The 22,822-nt window shown below is 40.1% G+C and overlaps 1 protein-coding gene across 1 annotated transcript in view; it reads right to left on the bottom strand.

The window, feature by feature from the left end:
* LOC128845094 (von Willebrand factor D and EGF domain-containing protein-like) overlaps positions 1-22,822 on the bottom strand; it is a 245,872-nt gene that overhangs the window by 44,160 nt on the left and 178,890 nt on the right. Inside the window, exon 22 of the mRNA XM_054043326.1 lies at positions 7,428-8,345. Coding sequence (XP_053899301.1) covers positions 7,428-8,345 — 918 coding nt within the window. The remainder of the gene's footprint in view (positions 1-7,427; positions 8,346-22,822) is intronic.

The following is a 22,822-nucleotide window of genomic DNA, read 5'->3' as shown; positions in this document are numbered from 1 at the left end:
ATATAATATTTATAATTTAAAACCCAAAGATGAGAAGTTGAGATGTTATTAGTGTTTTCTATGAACATCAGATTTTTTTAAAAGAAAAAATCTACCACAACCCTCACCTCTGAAAGTACTTTCATTGTGTTTAATTTTTATTTTAAAATGAGATCATACCATTTTTACAGGTCTTGCCTCTATACCCTTTGGAATACCTGCAAATATCAGGGACTGTGCACATTTTGAGACTCAGTTCTACAAATTGCTTAAATGTTATAGACTTGTTACTTAAACTCTAGGAAATGGATATGCAGCCTGTACATACTATGACTTGCGGACCTGCATACTTTCCAGTAAATCAAGGGTCCATGTTTGATTTCACTTATGTACTATTCTGTTTCAGCATTTGAGAGAACTAAGCAACACCAGAACAGACCATCATTAGAAACTGTTTACTGTAAAAATTGTAAAATTGTTTCTCTTCCAACACAGATGACTAGAACAAGCCTACGATAGGTAGAGATAAGGTTTGAATACGCACACGAAAAAAAAAAAAAAAAAAAAAAGAGTAATCTGGCCAGCATCCAACACCACAATTTTCCATTTGAATAAAAATTTGTTTGAATTTAGGGCACATAGAGAAAGAAGATACAGTGACGATGTATAACAAAAATGTATAAGTGACAAGTATAGATTTTTAGATTGGCAATCTGTTTGTCATGGTAGAGCCCAATACAGTTCCCATTATAGTAAATGGAAAGAATCCCACTGATTTCAATGTGCTTTGAATCAAACTCAACATTCCTAGTACAGTACGTTTGTCTTTGGTCAGGATATACTGCATTTAAGAAGAGTATTTTATTCATTTCCATTTGTAAAAAGTATTTAAGAGCATCTAGCACATTTATCAAAAAAGCAACAATAAAAGCATCAATCTTTTAAAAAAATTATAGTCAGCTTCATTAAGCCGAAGTATCATAGTGAGCTAACGCACATCTTGGATTGGGCCCCAAAGAACAGATAGAAAGGACTGAGGTCCACCAATGCCCAAGACCACCTACACACAATCACAGGAAATGGAATATTTGGGCGGGAGAAGTATTCAGCTAATCATACTGATGATCCTTATGAGCAGCCTTCAACTACTTGAAGGGGTTTCCAAAGAGGATGGAGTTCGGCTGTTCTCAGTGGTGGCACATGACAGAACAAAGAGCAATGGTCTCAAGTTGCAGTGGCGAAGGTCTAGGTTGGATATTAGGAAAAACTATTTCACTAGGAGGGTGGTGAAGAACTGGAATGGGTTACCTAGGGAGGTGGAGGAATCTCCATCCTTAACGGTTTTTAAGGCCTGGCTTGACAAAACTCTGGCTGGGATGATTTAGTTGGTGTTGGCCCTGCTTTGATAAGGGGGTTGGACTACATGACCTCCTGAGGTCTCTTCCAACCCTAATATTCTATGAGTCTAAGGCTGAAACCCCCATTGGCACATAGTCCTTTCCAATATACCCTGGAAAAATATTCTTTTCTGTCCCAGATTCAAATACCACCTCGACCACTCTGTGTGTGTGCAAGAATCACCTTGAGTAAATATTTCATCCTTTTCATATCCCAAACTATGGTTGGTGGCTAGAGGACAGATTCTCAAAGTCAGTGAGAATTAAGCACCTAATTCACCTAGATGTTTTTGTAAATCCCACAAAATCTTGCATTTTTAGGTGCATAAGTACCTTTGTAAAACTGGCCCTAAGCAACTGTCTTTTTTCCCCTTTAGTCACATCTATGTGGATAGTAGAAGACTCAGCTGAAGAAGATATAGATTATACAATGAAATCTAAGACACTTTTTACCTATATAGCAGTTGTATCCAGTGTATCCAATCTTACAGGGGCATGTGTTGGGAGCTGTACATTCCATATTCCTTCCACATGGATTTTGACAAACAGCTAATAAAATAACTGAATAAAAGTTACAAGAACCAATAAAACACATAAAAATGATTGCTGAGTTAGATAGTAACGGACAGATTCTACCCTTGGTTACTTGTGTAGTTTTCAGCACAGAATTGAGCCAAAGAGTATATATATCTAGTGCAGAACCCTAGGGGTTCACAAAATGTTACGGGGGTTCTTGGGAAAAAATTCCCTAATGGCGGACAGAGCTGTACCTAGGGACCCCGGGCAGCATGGGGCCAGCAACCCGGAGCCCCGGGACTTCCAAGAGCTAAGCAGATCAAAGCAAGCATATCTATCATACTGAGGAGATTTAAACTTAAAGACTCCTTATAAGAAATGGAAAGGGAGGTGGATATTTTTGGCTGTTTTTAAAATTAAACAGGCAGCTAGTATTGTTTTTTAAATTATTATGAAGAACAAGTTTAAGCTTTGTTTGTTTGCCTGGACTGCTCAAGACCTGAATGCTTGTGTAGGAGGAACTCTTTGAGTTGGCTTCTTAAATACCTTCATGCTGTTTCACATCTGATACTCCTTGATGAAACATAGGAGCCTTGTTTTATAACAGGCTTATTCAAAGCTATGAAAGTGAGATCTTGGAAGAGTGTTGTTGTTTTCATAATGTAATAAAAATACTGTAATGATAAATAATAATTAATAGTGTGTAATAAGCATGTCATAAAACAAATTTTATATTTCCAAGATCACTGCTTTTATAATTTATATTCAGGTAAAGGAGAAAATCCAAATCCCTGGAAATATTCATTTTTAGGAGGGGATTCGTGAGACTTGACATCTTAGTGAAAGGGGTTCACAGGTTGTTAAAGTTTGGGAACCACTGATTTCTAGTGTAAACTGTTAAACTTTCAGAGTGACACATGCCCCTCTGCAGAAGGTTGGCAAAAAGTATATGCACTGCCAAGCAAAACAAATGTCTAGGCCTTTTGCACAGGGCTGTATTTCATAAATGTATCAGGACAATTAAAAAAGCTATTAGATTTTGATGATATGGCAGCTCTGATCACTGTTCCTAAAATAATCTCCCATCATAGCAAACAGGAAAGTAATAAGAATGACTTTCAGGCTGGGAAATAAATAGGAAATAGACTTTTATTTCATGACTAAAAATGCCGACAATGTAGCCACAATTCTAGTTAGGCAGTATTTCTGGATTTTGTGCAGAATGTCTTGTCAGACTAATGTCAAGAAAAATGTATTTGAATTTTTGCCCAGTTTAATCAGTTGTGACTATCTGCTGTCAAAATTCCATTTCCAGTGGCTTTTCCTTTCCCATTAAACAAATTATAATTATTATTCATTTGGGTAACGACAAAGCTGTGACTTTTCCTCCTTGACAAGTGGCCATCCTTAATTGTGACTATTAGTGCACTGGTTCTAGAGTCACTCCCCCCGCCCAGGAATATTGTAAGACCAGCATATTTTCCAGAACTCTAGAGACATCACATTTTCAAGAGAATATCTGTTCCAAAATAGGTTTTATTTTCTACAGAAAACTTTTGTGCCCATATAAAAAGGGATTAGAATGAAAAAATCCTTCAAACTGCTCCTAAGGCAATACCAGTTCAAGAAATAGCCTTCATTCCACAGAGATCGACCTCTACCTGCCCCTACCGCAAGGATTGTTAGCTGTCGGAAACTCTACATTGAACATGGTTGGGGGTGGAGAATAAAGAGTTGAGCCATGCGTTTGGCTTGAATTCTATGGTCTTGATTCTAAAGATGTAGATCTGCCAATAACAAGCACAACAAAATACCAGAACAGAATGTTCTGTTGACCTCATTTCCAATGTTGAAATGATTCACCTGGGATAGAAAATTACAGTACAAGCTCCATCCCCGGGTACCCTAAAGAATCCTATATAACTTAAACAGCTGCTCCTAGTCACTTACTACTGTCTGTATGCACCTTGTTAAATAAAACTAACCCCAGAGGAGGAACAGCATTTCCTTCCATATTTTAGTAGTTAAAATGCCTTTAAAGTTACAGGCCTACATCACTTTAGTATAGTGGGAAATGGAAGCAAGAACATAAATAACATATTTCATTATGATTTAAAAATCATCACAGTGAACATTTCAGAGCACCAGTCTGTGAGGATATGTGGCACGTTAAAGTTAAAATGTACTGGACAAAACATGCAAAAATATATTCTGAACAAGAAACCTGTTTTGGCTAGGTATGGCTTAGATGAACTAATTTCATCTGTTGTTTCTCTGATTCTGTAGATATGGTTTAAAAAAGGCACTGAAAAATAACAGCTCTGTAAACGTTGTGGAATGTCTAACACACTTGGTCAGTGATTAGCAATGTGCCATGAACCTGCTGAATGTGTACCACTATTATTTATTGGCAATACAGTACTTGTCCTTTGAGGGTATGTCTACACAGCAAAGAAAAACCCATGGCTGGCCCGGACCAGCCAACTTGAGTTTGCGGGGCTCAGGCTGTGAGGCTGTTTCATTGGTGTGTCGACTTCCGGGCTTGGGATGGAGCCCGAGCTCTGGGATCCTCCCACCAGGCTTAAGCTTGAGCCTTGGTCTACACGGCAATGAAACAGCCCTGAAGCCCAAGTCGGCTGGCTATGTAGACATACCCTCTAAGGACACTTGATGCTGATCCTGATTTGTTTTAAGTTTCCCTCCCTCACTTCACAATGTAGGTTAGTCCTTTAGCACAAGCAAACGCACTCATTTGTGTACACGTGCACAAACTTCAATAGGCCCCTGGCCCTCCTGTTTCCTTTCTGTAACTCTGCAGGTGACTGTAGCTCTCTCCTTCTCAAACCTTCAAGAGGTTCTATCTCCATGACGTGCTATAGGGCCTCACTATCTCATCTTAACACTGAACTATTAATAAATAACAATATTAGTGCCTTCCACTCAGAAACGACAAAGCCCTTTACAAACTGAGCACTTAGGACCAAAGTATGGTGGTGCTGTAGTGAAAGATGGGGAAAGGCCCTCCTCTCAGCTCACCTGCAGAGGGCTGAGCTGGTGCCAGAGAGTGCAGGAGAGTTCGGGAGGACTCTCGCTCTGCCTGCAGAGCTGGTGGTACCAGAAAGAGCAAGGTGAAGGCAAGATGATAGCCCTGCTCCCACTTACACTGTCAGGGAGCTGCTAAAGAGAGTGTTCTCAGTCAGAGCTGCAGCACTTTTGGAAAATCTGGCCACTTCATTTAGATACCTAAATCTGAGCTAAGATCATTGAAAAATCTGCCTGGCACATTCGAAAGTAGGAAGGTTATTTGGACGGAAGAGTCTCTTAATGAAGGATCTCAAAGGAGGAGGGAGCCACAACTATGTTTAGAGTCAGAGAAGAAAAGTCTTTGTCCTAAATGAGGACAGAAAAACAACAAAAAAAGGTTGGTTTGGTTCAGGAGAAATATTAAACTCTGGGCTGATTGTTATTTGCCCCAAACTAGTTCCCCTAGGCTTAATTTTGAGCACACATTTTAAAAAAATAGTCTGGATTCTGTCACACAAAATAAACATCACTTACTGCAGTATATATTATCTTGGAATATTTTCAGCTATTCCTGGTAAGTCCAGGTCATATTTCTTAAGCACCACAGGTATCAAACCTTGCTACAGATGGGCTGCTTCCTTTATCTAAACAAATTCCATTATGAAATAAGATGGTGGCAGCTCTCAGCAGACGGTATGAGGCTGTCATCAGTTTCACTCATTGTTAGATCACAATACTGGAGATGCTGCATCCAAGCGTAAAGATTTCAAAAAGCTTGGACTCATTCGAGCTTTGATCATCTGCTCGGTTTTGTTGTCTGTTCTTAAAGAGAACTATTGTTTCAGGGGAAATCAGTACCGTCCTGGCTGGACTGTCAGGTGTTTCAGCAGAGATGATGGCAGTCCTTAATGCAAGGAATTATCATCATCTTTCCACCCCCTGTCAGGATGAGTCTGCTGCTTTTGACATGGAAAGAAACATCAACAGCTGGGGGTACAATAGATGTTCCTCAGGCAGATCCAGGAAGGGAGGCATTTTTGGTCCTGTTCCAGGCAGGTGCACAGTAAAACTTTTGATGGAACAGGCTCATAGAAGAGACAGACTTGTTATTTAGTCAGGTGACATGGTTAGCAGCAAGAGAAAAATAAAGGATGTTTGTGTATTGTATCATCAAACTCTGAGACCGAGAATTATGTTGGTGATAAAGGATTTCATCTTACGGACTCTGTAGAGGGATTTGCAGTAGGTCTAGTGATCCAAGGTGAAGAGAGGGGAGCTAAGGAATGGCAGCTAAATTATATATTTGAAGAAAAATAACAATCTACTTGATAATGCTGCTTATACACAAAGAAGATGTGTGTGTCTCTGTAAGGCCAGAATTTGGGAACCAGCCATTCTGTACTAAGTATGGCTCTGGGAGTGCCCTGGTTCTTAGACTTCTGGGTATCTCTCCTGTCCCTTGTGCAAGATAGGGCAGCCTCAGGACTGCACTGCCTTATGCCTGTGTACCCTTCCTGGGCAAGTTCAGGAAACAGCTGGGGGTTATTGTGCCCGTGGTGTGGTCCCCTTTCCTGGGTAGATTCCAATATGCCTCCCCTAGATTGGGAACAGTTTACTACATGGCCCAGAGAGGGCTACAGCTTCTGTACCCCACCTGGGGATTCCACCGTATTGTGGGAAGTCAGAGGAAGCCAGTAAAGCCAGCTTGAATGCCGCTGTGCACTCCTGGAGCAGTGTAAAATAACCTTGGTGTGGGGGGGCAGAATCTGGCCCATTATTTGTGTGCATAATATGAGAACATGAGTGTAAAAGGGAATTAAACAGACAATGCAAACATTTTGCCTATTAATCTTAGCAATGCAAGGCTAGTTACTGTATCGGCTTTTCTAAGTGATTTCAACAGAGGATTTAATGATAGGTAAGCAAATTCACTCCTTTTAAACAGTATATAATACTATTGTTTCTCTGAGGTCCTTTAAGCTGTCTAATAAATGAGTCAATAGATTATGAATACACTTCTGGAACTATGCATGTCAGGTGGCAAGGTCAGTTCCCTATTCAGAATGCTAGTGATGGGATTTAAAATTGCTTTCCAAGGTAGCAGAAACTTGTTGTTTAGCAAAACCTAAATTGTCCATGGCATATGAAGTTTGTGTGGACTTCTGGAGCCTAATTCAGATCTTTCTTACACCAATTTTACATGATTGTAATTCCATTGACTTCAAAAGCATGACTCCTGCCTTAAGTCATGGTAAATGTAATCAAAATCAGGCATGCTGTTTCTATTGATTAGACCCTGGCAAAATAAAAATACCATTCATCTTAGGAAAAATCTGTTTGTTCTGAGCAATAAAACAAGTTTGTTCATTATTTCAAAAGAAAACCAGGCTTTGAAAAAAAATGTGATTCCAACTGACAAATCCCACAAACTCACAATAAAAAAAATCATTTTGCACCGTGATTAGCATCGAAAATATTGAAGGGTATTCAGCAGTTTCTTTTTTCTCTTACCTTGACATGTAATTCCATCACCATTGTATCCAGGGGGACAATGGCCACATTTAAATCCTCCATCTTTGGCTGGCTCACACTGCACTCTGTTAAAACATGGCGAATTAGCACATGTGATTTTCTTCTTCGGATGCAGCAGCCCATTAATAGTTTTTGATAGAGCCAAATGATCCACCGCTGAGGCATATGACTTTCTGATTGCAGTTGTCTGTTCTGGAATCCTTGCTTGAACAAACGTTCTGGGAAGTATTGGAAAGTTAGCACTTTGGGGAGCCGTACCCGAAAAAGGAGCTCTCAGATGGAATGAGGAGGTTAGTGGTGCTGTCAAAGCAGATGTCCTTGGCTGGTCTGTTCTAAAAGCATGGGCTGGTTTAGTCTTTGTAGTTGCAATCCTACTGGACCATTTTCCAGGAGAAATGTCAAATGTTGGCTGGATCCGTCGAACAGCATGTGGCCTTGTAAGTAATAAACTTGTGTTCTTATCATGATGGGGAGAAACAGTCCCAGCTGCATGTGATCTAACATTTAGCTTATAATCAGAGGAGATCTGGGTTGTCATTCTGACAGTTGCTGCTTTGGGGCTAGGTTCTTGGAGCAGAAGTAGATCATGTGTAGAATTTTTTATTTTTACTTTATTATTGGAAGATTCTCTTTGAAGTAGTGAGGGGTCTGGATCAGTATTCCTTGTATCTGATGCCTGAGGATGGGAAACCCTCCTTTTCAAAATAAGTGATTGAATATCAGTGACTGTGGGGTTTCCTGTCATAAGGTAAGTGTGTTCTAGTCTTGGGATTTGAGCCTGGGAAAGTTTAGAATAAATATTTCTTGACTTTATGACAACTTTTTCTTGGTAGGAGCCTTTAGCATCTATATTACCTCTCTCAGCAGTATCTGTACGACTGTAAGAAGATCTTGACACTAGAGTTAAAAGAAGATATGTATTAGTAAATCTACTAGTCTAAATCCACAAAAGGAACAATGATGCATCATCTTGATCAATAAGTAACAGGGTATCATCAACACAGAAGAATGAAATCCACTATACACAGGAAGAGACATTATAATAAGTCCTGAATAACTGAGTCTATTATTGTTTGTTTGGATTGTGGTATCACCAAGGAGCCCAGTGGTGAATCAGGGTCTCCTTGTGCTGGGCACTGTACAAACACTTAGTAAAAAAGACTCTGCCCTGAAGAGCATACAGTCCAAGTATAAAATGAGAGAGAACAGATGGACACGGAGAGGTGGAGCAGAAGGAAATGATGAAACAATATAGTTTGCATGATGGACAGTGGTTCTGGCACACTAGCCACAATCAAGTTTTTGTAGGCATCGTGGCAAAGGAGGGTTTTTTAAGGAGGGATTTGAAAGAGGATAATATGGTGGCTTTGGGGATGTTTATGAGGAGCTCCTTCCAAGGAGGAGCAGCATGGGAGAAAACACAAAGGTGCTTGTTTGAAAATATAACAAGTGGATGATAAAGACTGGCACCATTGGCAGAGTGGGAGTTGGGGTACACTTTTCAGTAGTTGTATGAGATGCTAGATGAGGAGGGGATGGGCTGTGAAAGGTGTTGAAAGTGAAGACAACTAGTTTGAATCTATTCTTTCAGAAATATTAATTGCCACATGCTATGTCTAATGAATGAAGAAGCTATTTTTAACAAGTTCTGGCATGCTCACTCCATGGCATGGGGCTCATTTCAGGCTGTGGGACTGTGCCCTAGGCATACAATCCTTACATAATTATTCATCACTTTTTATATAGTTGTTTAAGGACTACATAAATATCAATAATCTTTACAATGCTCTTTCTGAGGTTGGTGGTATTACCATAGCTAACCAATGAAAAATCTGAAGTACAGAGATTAAGTGACTTGACAACGGTCAGAGCAAGGACTGGAACACAGGAGTTCCTGGCTCCCAAAGCAGTGTTCATTGAACTAGTAAACCATATCTTTCTCTCAGCTGATGATGTTGTGTTATTTTCTCTCCTGGAACACAATGGGGCATTGTGCCAGACTTGGACGCTGGTAGTGATTCATGCAATGGACAACAGAAGTAAATAAATACAAGTATTTATGCACAATACAAGAGTGACAAATGATCAGAAGAGTGTGGAAAAGGGGGCAGAGGAGAGAGGAAAGAGAGAAGAAGAATTCAGAGATAAGAGAGAAAAAGAGAAAATAGGAGAAGTAAAGGGATTTTTAAAAATGAATGAGAGAAAGATGAAAGAAATATCTCCAGAGATAATTATCAGTCACAGACAAGAAGTACTGCTTCTAGAAAATTCAATTCAGGGATCAAGAAGCGACAGGAGTGACAGTGGAGGCCTGAATAGCCACTTTGACAAATTTCTGAAATGAACACTAATAATAGCTTTGAGCTTCAGCCATCACAGTGGAATCATAGATTCATAGACTTCAAGGTCAGAAGGGACCATTATGATCATCTAGTCTGACCTCCTGCACAATGCAGGCCACAGAATCTCACCCACCCACTCCTGTAACAAACCCCTAACCTATGTCTGAGTTATTGAAGTCCTCAAATCGTGGTTTAAAGACTTCAAGGTGCAGGGAATCCTCCAGCAAGTGACCCGTGCCCCACGCTGCAGAGGAAGGTGAAAAATCTCCAGGCCCTCTGCCAATCTGCCTTGGAGGAAAATTCCTTCCCGACCCCAAATATGGCGATCAGTTAAACTCTGAGCATGTGGACAAGACTCACCAGCCAGCACCCAGGAAAGAATTCTCTGTAGTAACTCAGATCCCACCCCATCTAACATCCCATCACAGACCATTAGGCATATTTACCTGCTTATAATCAAAGATCAATTAATTGCCAAAATTAGGCTATCCCATCATACTATCCCCTCCATAAATTTATCAAGCTTAGTCTTGAAGCCAGATATGTCTTTTTCTCCCACTACTCCCCTTGGAAGGCTGTTCCAGAACTTCAGTCCTCTAATGGTTAGAAACCTTCATCTAATTTCAAATCTAAACTTCCTAATGTCCAGTTTATATCCATTTGTTCTTGTGTCCACATTGGTACTAAGCTGAAGTAATTCATCTCCCTCCCTAATATTTATCCCTCTGATATATTTATAAAGAGCAATCAGATCTCCCCTCAGCCTTCTTTTGGTTAGGCTAAACAAGCCAAGCTCTTTGAGTCTCCTTTCATAAGACAGGTTTTCCATTCCTTGGATCATCCTAGTAGCCCTTCTCTGTACCTGTTCCAGTTTGAATTCATCCTTCTTAAACATGGGAGACCAGAACTGCACACAATATTCCAGATGAGGTCTCACAAGTGTCTTGTATAACGGTACTAACATCTCCTTATCTTTACTGGAAATAGCTTGCCTGATGCATCCCAAGACCGCATTAGCGGCTCATAGTCATCCTGTGATCAACCAATAGTCCGAGGTCCTTCTCCTCCTCTGTTACTTCCAACTGATGTGTCCCCAATTTATAACCAAAATTCTTGTTATTAATCCCTAAATGCATGACCTTGCACTTTTCACTATTAAATTTCATCCTATTACTATTACTCCAGTTTAGAAGGTCATCCAGATCTTCCTGGATGATATCCTGGTCCTCCTCTGTATTAGCAATACCTCCCAGCTTTGTGTCACCCACAAACTTTATTAGCACATTCCCACTTTTTGTGCCAAGGTCAGTAATAAAAAGATTAAATAAGATTGGTCCCAAAACCGATCCCTGAGGAATTCCACTAGTAACCTCCTTCCAGCCTGACAGTTCACCTTTCAGTACGACCCGTTGTAGTCTCCCTTTTAACCAGTTCCTTATCCACCTTTCAATTTTCATATTGATCCCCATCTTTTCCAATTTAACTAATAATTTCCCATGTGGAACCGTATCAAATGCCTTACTGAAATCGAGGTAAATTAGATCCACTGCAAATTACCTTTGTCTAAAAAATCTGTTACTTTCTCAAAGAAGGAGATCAGGTTGGTTTGGCACGATCTACCTTTTGTAAAACCATGTTGTATTTGGTCGCAATTACCATTGACCTCAATGTTCTTAACTACTTTCTCCTTCAAAATTTTTTCCAAGACCTTGCATACTACAGATGTCAAACTAACAGGACTATAGTTACTCGGATCACTTTTTTTCCTTTCTTAAAAATAGGAACTATGTTAGCAATCCTCCAGTTGTATGGTACAACCCCCCGAGTTTACTGATTCATTAAAAATTCTTGCTAATGGGCTTGCAATTTCATGTGCCAGTTCCTTTAATATTCTTGGATGAAGATTATCTGGGCCCCCCGATTTAGTCCCATTAAGCTGCTCGAGTTTGACTTCTACCTCGAATGTGGTAATATCTACCTCCATAACCTCATTCCCATTTGTCATCCTACCATTATCCCTAAGCTCCTCATTCACCTCATTAAAGACTGAGGCAAAGTATTTGTTTAGATATTGGGCCATGCCTAGATTATCTTTAACCTCCACTCCATCCTCAGTGTTTAGCGGTCCCACTTCTTTCTTTGTTTTCTTCTTATTTATATGGCTATAGAACCTCTTACTATTGGTTTTAATTCCCTTTGCAAGGTCCAACTCTACATGGCTTTTGGCCTTTCTCACTTTATCTCTACATGTTCTGACCTCAATAAGGTAGCTTTCCTTGCTAATCCCTGCCATCTTCCACTCCTTGTAGGCTTTCTGCTTTTTCTTAATCACCTCTCTGAGATGCTTGCTCATCCAGCTTGGTCTACAACTCCTGCCTATGAATTTTTTCCCTTTTCTTGGGATGCAGGCTTCTGATAGTTTCTGCAACTTTGACTTGAAGTAATTCTAGGCCTCTTCCACCTTTAGAGCCACAAGTTCTTCAGTCCAATCCACTTCCCCAACTAATTTCCTTAATTCTTTAAAGTTAGCTCTTTTGAAATAAAAAACCCTAGTCCCAGATCTCTATTTGTTTATCCTTCCATCTAGTTTGAACTGAATTAGCTCATGATCACTCGAACCAAGGTTGTCCCCTATTTCTTCTATGAGGTCCTCACTACTCACCAAAACCAAATCTAAAATGGCATCTCCTCTTGTTTGGTTCTTCAACTACTTGGTGAAGGAATCCATCAGCTATCACATCCAAGAAAATCTGAGCCCTATTATTATTACTAGCACTTGTCCTCCAGTCTATATCTGGGAAGTTAAAGTCTCCCATGATCACACAATTCCCATTAGTGTTTACTTCATTAAAAACATTAAAGAGGTCTCTATCCATATCCGAATCAGATCCCGGTGGTCTGTAGGACACCCCAAGCACTATCTCAGGAGAGGCTCTAGTAGCTTTCTTTCCCAATGTGATTTTTGCCTAGACAGACTCTGTCTTATCCATTCCATCACTTCTTATTTCTTTACAGTCTACCTCATCATTGAAATACAATGCTATTCCACCACCTTTTATCCTAAATGAATGTTAGTAACTACCGAAGGGATCAACCTGGCAAACTAGAAACAGAAATCTTCCATTTACCTCCTGATGAGGTACAATAGATGCAGTGTAATCTTCCAAATATGCCCCGGCTAATGTGTTCCAAGCTGCACTTTTTGCGGGGTTGGGGGAAGAAGCCCCCTCTAGGTCTGAGTGTTTCTATGACCATTCAGCCTTTGACCTTTCTGATCAGAATGCCAACAAAGGCGCCAATTGAGCTAACTGTGGTCGTAATTTTGTGGGGTGGACATCTGCTCACTATGATAGTTACTGAATTAAGATCTCTGATAGCCATTTTCCACAGGCAACCATAAAGCTATGAAATATTTATTTTGAATTGAATTTTGGACTCAATTCAAATGTGACTTAAAGGTGACAGTCTCAGTATCCCATTATCCATCCCCAATACTATAGCAAGTTTTCACTAATATGGTTCAATGCAAGCTAGTTAAGATAAGATCATGATAGAACTTTTCTGGCAGAGCCTGTAATTTTTATTGGGCAATTTTTCTAGTATCTAAATAGACAATGAAGAAGCATTCTAAGAGATTGCAGACTCAGTTGTCTGTAGTCAGCAGCTTTCTCCAATCCTGTGTACTTCAATTTATTTTCCATGCAGTCGATCAATATCTTACAATGTATAACCTATTATCAATGCAGAGTGTGATTGGATGAATCTGGTTTTCTCTGTGATGCCAGTGTATGATTACATATTGGCACGGATGAAAATAACAACAAAATGACAGGCCAAAGTACTATGTCTATTATGGTACAAAAATACATTTCCACTCACCGCCAGCCTTTCCACCTACGGTAACTGGGAGATATGCAGTAGTGAAAAGATTGAGTTGTTTTTTTTTTTATAGGAGCAGGTAAGAGAATGAGGGGCTGATACACCCTACGCTGTTCCAGTTTTATGCTGCTGTTAACTTCATTAATTTCAAACTAGAGTAACATAGTGGTGAATCAAGCCCTGAGACTATAGATTTTTCTTCTTCTTCTCTATCTGGGGACGATTGGGATCTAAATGGCAGGGATCAGATCTCAGAGAATGAACATTTAACCCCCACCCCACTCTGAACATGCTACTTTTGAACTATGCCTCCTGGGGATTTCCTCTACACTGGAAGTCCCCAGACACTCAGTTAAGCCAACTTTCCAGCTACTTTGTACTGGAGCAGCATGTAAGAGCCAGAGAGGAAGCTCAAAACTGACCCACAACATTTGACCTAAGGTCCATCATGACAGTGCTAAGAAGACACAGAACATTCAGATTTTCCTTCTGATGTGAACTGCAATTGCCACCCAAATATTGCACCTCTGTAGTCAAAAAGAAGAAAATCATACCCATTCTCAAAGTAATAAAGGGGCTATAGGAGCCTGTGAACACAATTGGTCTCAGATACAAGGAAAGGGAGCAGAGATACTCCAGTGCTGCCAAAATCCAGGGAAAGAAATTGACACTGAGAACCAGAAGAAAACAAGTCTAACGCATTTGTTGTCTTCTGGGTTTCCAGTCTTTCTTCTGTGCCTTAGCAAGCTTTCAAAAGCAGGCCAAGTCCAAGGCCAGATTAAAGCCAAACGGAGCCATAGATGCATCAAAACATAGGGGTCCAGTGTAGACCCTACCCCCTCTTCTCCCAAAACATCAGCAGCATGGACTCCCTTCCCTCATTTCCCCCGAGGGGAGGCAGCAGTGGATCCTTCTCCCACATAAATAAGCCCTTTGTTTTCAGTTTAAACAGATTTTTACCAAAAATTCCTGTTTTTTTTTTTACAAAAGTTAGTTTTACAAAAAGTAGTATTCATTTTTTTTCCAATTTTCACCCTACTTTTGTATCATTCAAATATATAAAAATCACTTGTTTTATTAGGAAGATACAGTACATTGCATGAGATATATGTATTATGATAATGCATTAGTCTGTCTGTCTATATGCAAAGCTGCCTGTTGCAGTAAGTCTATGTATAAAGTCTAGAAGATACACACAATAAACAACAGGCATGCATGCGAGCTCTGAAGTGAATGTGCATCTGAACATAGTGATAAATCTCATGCCCACCAGCTATATATTTCAATCTGTTAGGAGATAATGGTCTAAAGATCTGACACACTAAAATTGGAAGAAAATGAAAATCTGTATCAGAATATGTTTCAGAACACAAGGAAGTATTCAAAAATTCAAAAACAAAACAAAACAAAAAACAAGCCAGGAGAAAAGAATGAAGTTGAATATATGTGCTGCAAATGGTGTGGCCCAATTATTAAATGTAAATATTTATAGGCTAATAGTTTTAAGTCTAGAACAGTGAACTGTTTATTCAAATGAAAAGTTTTATTTGGGGATTAGAGAGATATTGTTAAACTCAGAGGTGGCATTGTGCTTTGAGTTCTGTTTTAGTTCTGCAGAAAACTACATTGATGAATGGAATTCAAAGCATTAATCTGCTGGATACTTCCCCCCCATCTTTCTGTCCACCAAAATAAACCCCAATATTTACCCAGCAAAATTATTACTAATTTTTTTAAATGATTTTCACCTGTTTTTGTTGTTGTGGTAATAAATCGATAAATTCCTGGGAAAAATTAAATAACATAAAAACTGAAAATGAAAGCGGCAGGGTTGGCAGCAGGCTCCCCAGCATAGCAGCTGGAGTGTGTCTGCTTAACAGGTGGGCGGGTGGGCCTGGCGCACTGCACTCTTCCCCTCCTGCCACACACATAGTCCTCTTTTGGGATGGTATTGCTAAGGGTAGCACAGAACAATGGGTCTTGGAGTTAACACCTTATTGAGAGCCACAGAGCAGTTCACACCTCTCCGAGCTATTGCTCAAGGCTACCTGCAGACTTGGTTATTGCTGATTTGTTTACATCTGGGTCTCATTTCCAAGCTTTTCTTCACACAATGAGAGCTAGAAATGTTTGTTTCTTTTTTAAAAAAAAGCATACATTCTGATGTAATCACATGACGCCAAGATCTGGAGCATAACGCATGGTCCTATAGTGCCTATGCCTTAATCTAGCTCTCACTATGTCCTTAGACCCAACTAAATACATAAACGTGATGAAGCACTACTCTTCAGCTTAAGATCAAATCCTTCCTCTCGTAAGAATTCTCTGGCTGTGACATTCGCTGGCAATGCGGCATATTATTGCACCTTTGCATCCTGTTAGCATACAACTGTTTCACAATTCAGTTGATAATTTAAGAATTCACCTTATTATTAATGCAATTTAATACATTTACAGTTTGTATATCTTTAGAGCCATTCACATTTCGCAATACATTCTGTGTAGCACATTTCTCATTCAGAAAAATGTCATCAGAGAAACGCTTTTCTGACATATTATATTGTGTGGCTCATCATTTAAAATTTGAAATACCTACAAACACATACATCTCATTTAAAATGTCAAGAGAGAGCAGAAAAATTATGTTGGTCTAAGGAGTCTTGTTACCAAAGTATAAGGGATCATTCTGTTTATCTCTCTCCCTCTCTGCATTCATACTTTTTTTTAAATTTGCCCAGTGAGAGAGGAACACTGTGATCACATATCTGGAAGAAGAGGAGAAAGCAAGAGAGAAATTTCACAATATTCTGAAAAAGAGTGATCTTATCTTTCCATTTCCCCTGGTCCCAACCTGCCCCCTAACTGGGGAACCTTTCTACTATCATTTGTTTCCATAACAACAGTGTGGTGAAAACTCCCTTCCTCTCATCTATGAACACCTCCTACAACCATCTGTGCACATACCCTTGACTCTCCCATCCCTGCTGTCAAATTCTTCAGAATTGTACCCCATCTAGACAAGTGTCTAGATTGCTTTCTCAGTTGCTGTAGCCTCTTGCTGTCTTCCCATAAAAAGCAACAAGTCCCAATTCCCCTATCTGGGAACCCTCAATCCCTCCCTCCAAAAAAACCTCCCCACTAATCAACGTATGATCTTGAGCCCCCAAGCCCTAACAAGCACCCGATTTCAGGTTAAATGAGAAACGAGCACATCCTCAATTAAGTTTGGGATGGGAATGTAAGTTTAGATAATAGCTTCCATTTGGGGATTCAGATTCTCTTTCTACTCTTAATGTCAAAGGTGGAAAGTTAAACACTGTGCAATAAAAAAGGAACTTTTTGTGCTAATTTAAAGCATAATTAGCATGAGCTGCTTCTTTTTTAATCAATCACCACTTTTAAAAATATGAAAATAGAGAGGTATTAATATTAGCCTTATTTTAAAAATAAACCTTTACATTGTCTTTTAAAATGAGTTTGGTCTCATGCTTGTAACTGTTCTCCCACATCATAAAATGGATTTTGGATGAACTGGCATTCTGGGCCTAAGTGGTGCCTTGGGATGGAATTTACAAGTGGTAAAAGAGATGCAGTGGCAGACATATGAGTGGAAGCCTGCCCACACTATGCCTCATTGAAATCAATGTTATCAGTCCATCACTTCTGTGATCATTAAGTTCACTCACTAATTTATTTACAACAAAATAAAAGAGTGGACATCTGGTTCACTTTCCCTAGAGGAAAGCTTATCCTCATAGAAAAGTTTCTGTTACCTTAGATGGTGATGTTGATGTAAGGCTGCCTCTGTTAATTCTCTTCCCCCGTGCCCTATATGGGATCATGAACAATAATGAATATTCTAAGGCACCGACATTCTCCAACTGCTTTCTTTTTACAACAGTTCCATTCTCCATTTTAGCGTTTAGGTGTTTTGTTTGTTAAATGTGGCCCCATCTCTCAGAACATCTGCAGCGGTACATACACAATTCTACAAAACCATGCAGAACTTTGCAATGCAAATTTGTTTTGTGCATATGAAATAGAAAATTGCACAGCTCTGCCACAAAGGATTTGCAAAGGAAAAACTGGGATCTCCAGCCAGCTCTGACGTTGGTATCTGCAAAATGATCTGTGTATTCAGAGTACAGCATGCTCTCAAATTTAAAAAATGAATCTGCGTCATCTAGACTTGTATTTCTCCCCTCCTCCAGGTCCATTTTCTGTGAACATTTAAGTGATTGAATTTTATTCACAAACATTTAAAGAGAAATATTGCAAGCTTGAATGCTCACAGTCCTGAATAGTAAATTTTAAACTCTCACTCAAGTATTTGTATTAGAATTGCTTTATTTTATAAGGAAGGGGGGACTACTGGACATAACACTGAGATAGAATCATGTTGTGGAGCAGGCAGAAATGGAGAGCTTAGAGAGGCATGTGTGGTAAACATTTAGGTAAGTGAAGGGATACAGTAGGCGGGGCGGATCTATGTTTTTTGCCGCCCCAAGCACGGCACTCAGGCGGCCTTCAGATTCAGTGGCGTTTCTGCAGGTGATCTGCCGGTCCCGTGCCTTCGGCGTACCCGCCGCCGAATTGCCGCCAAAGCCACAGGACCGGCAGACCTCCCGCAGGCATGCCGCTGAAGGTTTCCTGACTGCCGCCCTCACAGTGACTGGCAGGCCGCCCCGCATGGCTTGTCGCCCCAGGCACACACTTGCTGCACTGGTGCCTGGAGCCGCCCCTGACAGTAGGCAGCTCAAAACTCTGGATATCGTGGAATCTCCAGTGCTAATTATTTAAATACCTTCCAGTACAGACAAGGGGGTGAAATCCTGTCTCCGCTAAAGTCAACATGGGTATTTCTACATGGCCTGTGCAAGCCAGCCTCCTAATCTGGGTCGACAGATTTGGATTAGAGGGGTTTGTGCTAGCGCAATGAAAATATCTGTGCAGATGGCCCTTTGAAGTTGCAGCTCAGGCTTTGAAGTCTAGGAGGGAAGTGGGCAACTTCAAAGTGCTATCTACACAGTTGACAGCTATTTCTAGAACATTAGTGCAACCCCCTGTCTATCAACCCAGACTGAGAGTCTTGCTTCCATGGACTGTGTAGATAGACCTCATGAGTTTTGCTATTCTGCGATTTCAGCAGAGACAGGATTTCACCCACGGTTCACCCCAGAGACCTAGCAGAGAGGCAACTAAATGAGCCAACAATTTCCTGACTGGACCTTTCTTAACAGGATCACATATATGAGACAATAGCTTGTGAGGACAGAAAATTATAGGCCCATCCATGGTGTGGAGAGCCAGAAGAAGGTTATCTTTGTAGCATTCAGGGTGATGTAAAATCCATTGCATGGGTTCTCTGTCTCTTGGGGCATTTTTTTTAGGAGGGTGGGGGACAGAAATGCTCCCTTTCCACCTACTGTACCCGCACAAACAGACACAATAATTAGGCCACAGTTAGGGCCCTTTGTTTTTGGTTTTTATTTTTATTTTTTCCCAGGGATTTATTAGTGTTTATTACTGCAACAACAAAAACAGGTGAAAATCAGTGGAAAAAAATATTAATAATTTTTCTGGGTAAATATCTGGGTTTATTTTGGTGGATGGAAGAACAGGGAAAAAAAGTATTCAGTAGGGTAATGCTTTGATGAACAGAATTCAATGTGGTTTGCTGCAGAACTAAAACAGAACTCAAAACATGCCACCTCTGAGTTTGAGAAAACAATATATCTCTAATCCCCAAATAAAACTTTTCAGTTTACTGAAAACTCAACAGTTTACTATTGTAAACTTGGAACTATTAGCCTATAAATATTTACATTTAATAATGGGGCCATACCATTTGCAGCACGTACACTTCGCCCTCTTCTCCTGTTTTTGTTTTTTTCCCCTTTTTTTTTTAAACTTTTGACTACTTCCATGTGTTCTGATACAGATTTTCATTTTCTCTCGATTTTAGTGTGTCAGATCTTTAAACCGTTATCTGCTAGCAGCTTGAAATATGTACATGGTGGGTGTGAAATTCATCAGTACATTCAGATGCGCACATGCTTCAGAGCTTGTGTGCCTGCCGGTTTGTTGTGTTTATTGTCTAGATTTATACATAGCCTTACTTCAACAGGCAGCTTTGCATATAAACAGACTAATGTATTATCGTAATACATATATCTCATGCAATGTTTTGTATTTTCCTAATAAAACAAGGTTTTTTAAAAATATATATTTGAATGATACAAAGTTAGGGTGAAAACTGAAAAAAAACCGAATAAAAAAACCCAGGATTTTTTTCAGGAAAAATCAGTTTAAACTGAAAACAAAAGGGCTTAGTCATAATGAGGCACATACTAGCAACTTGATACCATAGTGACTGGACAGACAGGTAGACATTGACAATGAGGTACTATAGCTGCTTATACTGGACTTCATTTAATTTGGGAATACAGCCATTTTGCCCCAGTACCGGCATTATTAACTGTTGGGCCTGATCCTATAGGGGGTGCTGAGTGACAAAGAAAGAATACTCCAATATTCCTCCTTTTCTACTGACTTTTCTCAACTCCTTTTTAAAGGACCTGTGACAGCGTACCCCATAAGGCTTTATGGGGGGGGGGATGCTTATAAATGTATGTATGACATAACTGGAATATGTTTTGTGCTGCCTGTGCCATGTAATATATCTCCGGAAAGGTTATGGTCTACTATATCTATTCATCCTATTTGTACATATAAATCATTTTCTACTTGAGGTTAAGAATATGGGCAGTATGCTTGTTTGGTTTCTAAGTAAGCTTTGTGAGGCATTTGGTCAGCTTCTTTAGGAAGGAATTTGCCAGGTTAAGTACCTGATCAGGAAACACTTGGGGAACAATGCATCTTGGAATGCTCCAATCCACATAAGAAGTCTTCCTGGAGACATGCAAGATACCATGTGGACAATGGCTTCAGCCTGTAAAGACTGAGTCATGCAGGGACATGTGACTTACCCAGGTGACTCCAAAACTCCATCTTGGAGCTGGACTTTGCATAGGAGGGAGGAGGGGGGTCTCCACCCACAAGACGGTGTCTATTTAAACCCGTGGGAGACCCCTCCATTTTGGTCTTCAGCTGGCTAAGGAAGGAGCCTCTCCACCCCCAGGATAGTTGAAGGGAACTGGAACAAACGACAGTAACTACAGGGGGTGTGAGTGATTGCTGGACCCAGGCTAAAAGGAGATTAGCCTGTAAAAGGGAACATTCTGTAACTGGTGAGGAACTTATCTGTATTTAGTTTGATTAGACATAGATTTGCGCATTTTATTTTATTTTACTTGGTGACTTACTTTGTTCTGTCTGTTACTATTTGGAACCACTTAAATTCTACTGTCTGTATTTAATAAAATCACTTTCTACTTAGTAATTTACTCAGAGTATGTATTAATACCTGGGGGAGCAAACAACTGTGCATCTCTCTCTCTCAGTGTTATAGAGGGTGAACAATTTATGAGTTTGCCCTGCATAAGCTTTATGCAGGGTAAAACAGATTTATTTGGGTTTAGACCCCATTGGGAGTTGGGCGTCTGAGTGCTAAAGACAAGCACATTTCTGTGAGCTGTTTTCGGGTAAACTTGCAGCTTTGGGACAAGTGATTCAGACCCTGGGTCTGTGTTCGAGCAGACGGGAGAGTCTGGCTCAGCAAGACAGGGTGCTGGAGTCCTGAGCTGGCAGGGAAAACAGGAGCAGAAGTAGTCTTGGCACATCAAGTGGCAGCTCCCAAGGGGTTTCTGTGATCCAACCCGTCACAGGACCTTTGGGTTTTTGCAGCTTTCCCTCCATCCAAATGTCTCCATTAATTTGCCAAAGGAGTTATATTGACCAGAACTGGTCGAAAAATTTTGACTAAAGTTTTTTTTCCATCAAAACCAAGGGTTTTAAAGAAATGGCCTGGAGGTTCCGTCACTCACCTAGGTTGACCTAGGGAGGGAGACCTAGGTTCAAGTTCCTACCTGGCCTGACCACCCAAAAGTGGGCTATCTGCTAAGCTATAACATTAGTTTCTCCCTCTAGTCCCCTGAGTAGTTAATTATGCATCTCCAACAGTGCGGACTGCCTGTAGGTTAGGGCCCTTACCTGAGATGTGGGAGACCCATGTTCAAATTCCTGCTCTGAATTAGGATGAGCAAAGATTCAAATGTGGGCCTCCCAAACTCCAGGACCATGTCCCTAACCCCAGGCTGTTATAGAGCGAGAGTCTCGCGTAGACATTCCCCCCCACACACACACAAAGTGTCTAAAGATTTCATTTTCAATCCACATTGGAATGAAAACAGATTTTGAAACCTCAGTATTTTTGGTGAAAAGGAATAGTCATTTTCTGGCCAGCCCTAATTTTGAGAGCAATGTGCTGTCTCCTCCCCCTGGAATAATTGCTCAGCAGAGTCTGGTACAGTAAGGCTGCTCAGCAAATGTATTAATGCTATTTCTAGAACTTATATCTGAAGAAAATTGGGATGGAGGCTGAAGACTTAATCATTGCAAAGTGAGTAATGCTGAAATCTTGGGTTATTTTATAAGAGAAAGGTTATGCTACGAGGCGACAATCTCTTTACTCATGTTATATTAATGGCCTTATTTATCTCCCATAATGCACAGGCCAGTATATTTATAGGATTTTCAATGGGACTCTTTGACATTTTAATCCATTTATTGATGCACTTAAATAAAATAAGATCTAAGAATGTGAGAGCTTAAGTCACTTAAGGCAAACATATCAATGAAGATACTGAATGAAGGTTGGAGAAATTTTTTTGCAACTATTTGATATGAGAGGGAATGGAATTTAATTCTCACTAATCCCTTCAACACTCAAGGAATCTCAAAACAATACCTTAGAAATAGTCACCTTATTTCTAACCACTTCATTATGAAAAAGACAATACAGAGCAAAAAATATGCAACAGAAAGCACAATTCTGGGACTCAGGGAACGTAGTAATGCAGACAAATTAGGGGCCAGATGCTGCCCTAATTTATACCCATTTCACACTAGTGTTGCTTCATTTACTTCCTTGGAGTTACTCCCATTTATGCCTGCATAAGATAGAGAAGGGTAAGGCTCTATGAGTTAAACTCTACTGAGGTAGACAAAATTATGAATGGAACAGGAAGAAAG

Source organism: Malaclemys terrapin, chromosome 11, assembly GCF_027887155.1.
Source record: "Malaclemys terrapin pileata isolate rMalTer1 chromosome 11, rMalTer1.hap1, whole genome shotgun sequence".
NCBI classification, from domain to species: domain Eukaryota; kingdom Metazoa; phylum Chordata; order Testudines; family Emydidae; genus Malaclemys; species Malaclemys terrapin.
Note: the sequence above shows the minus strand (reverse complement) of the source record. Positions and strands in the feature narration are given on the sequence as shown.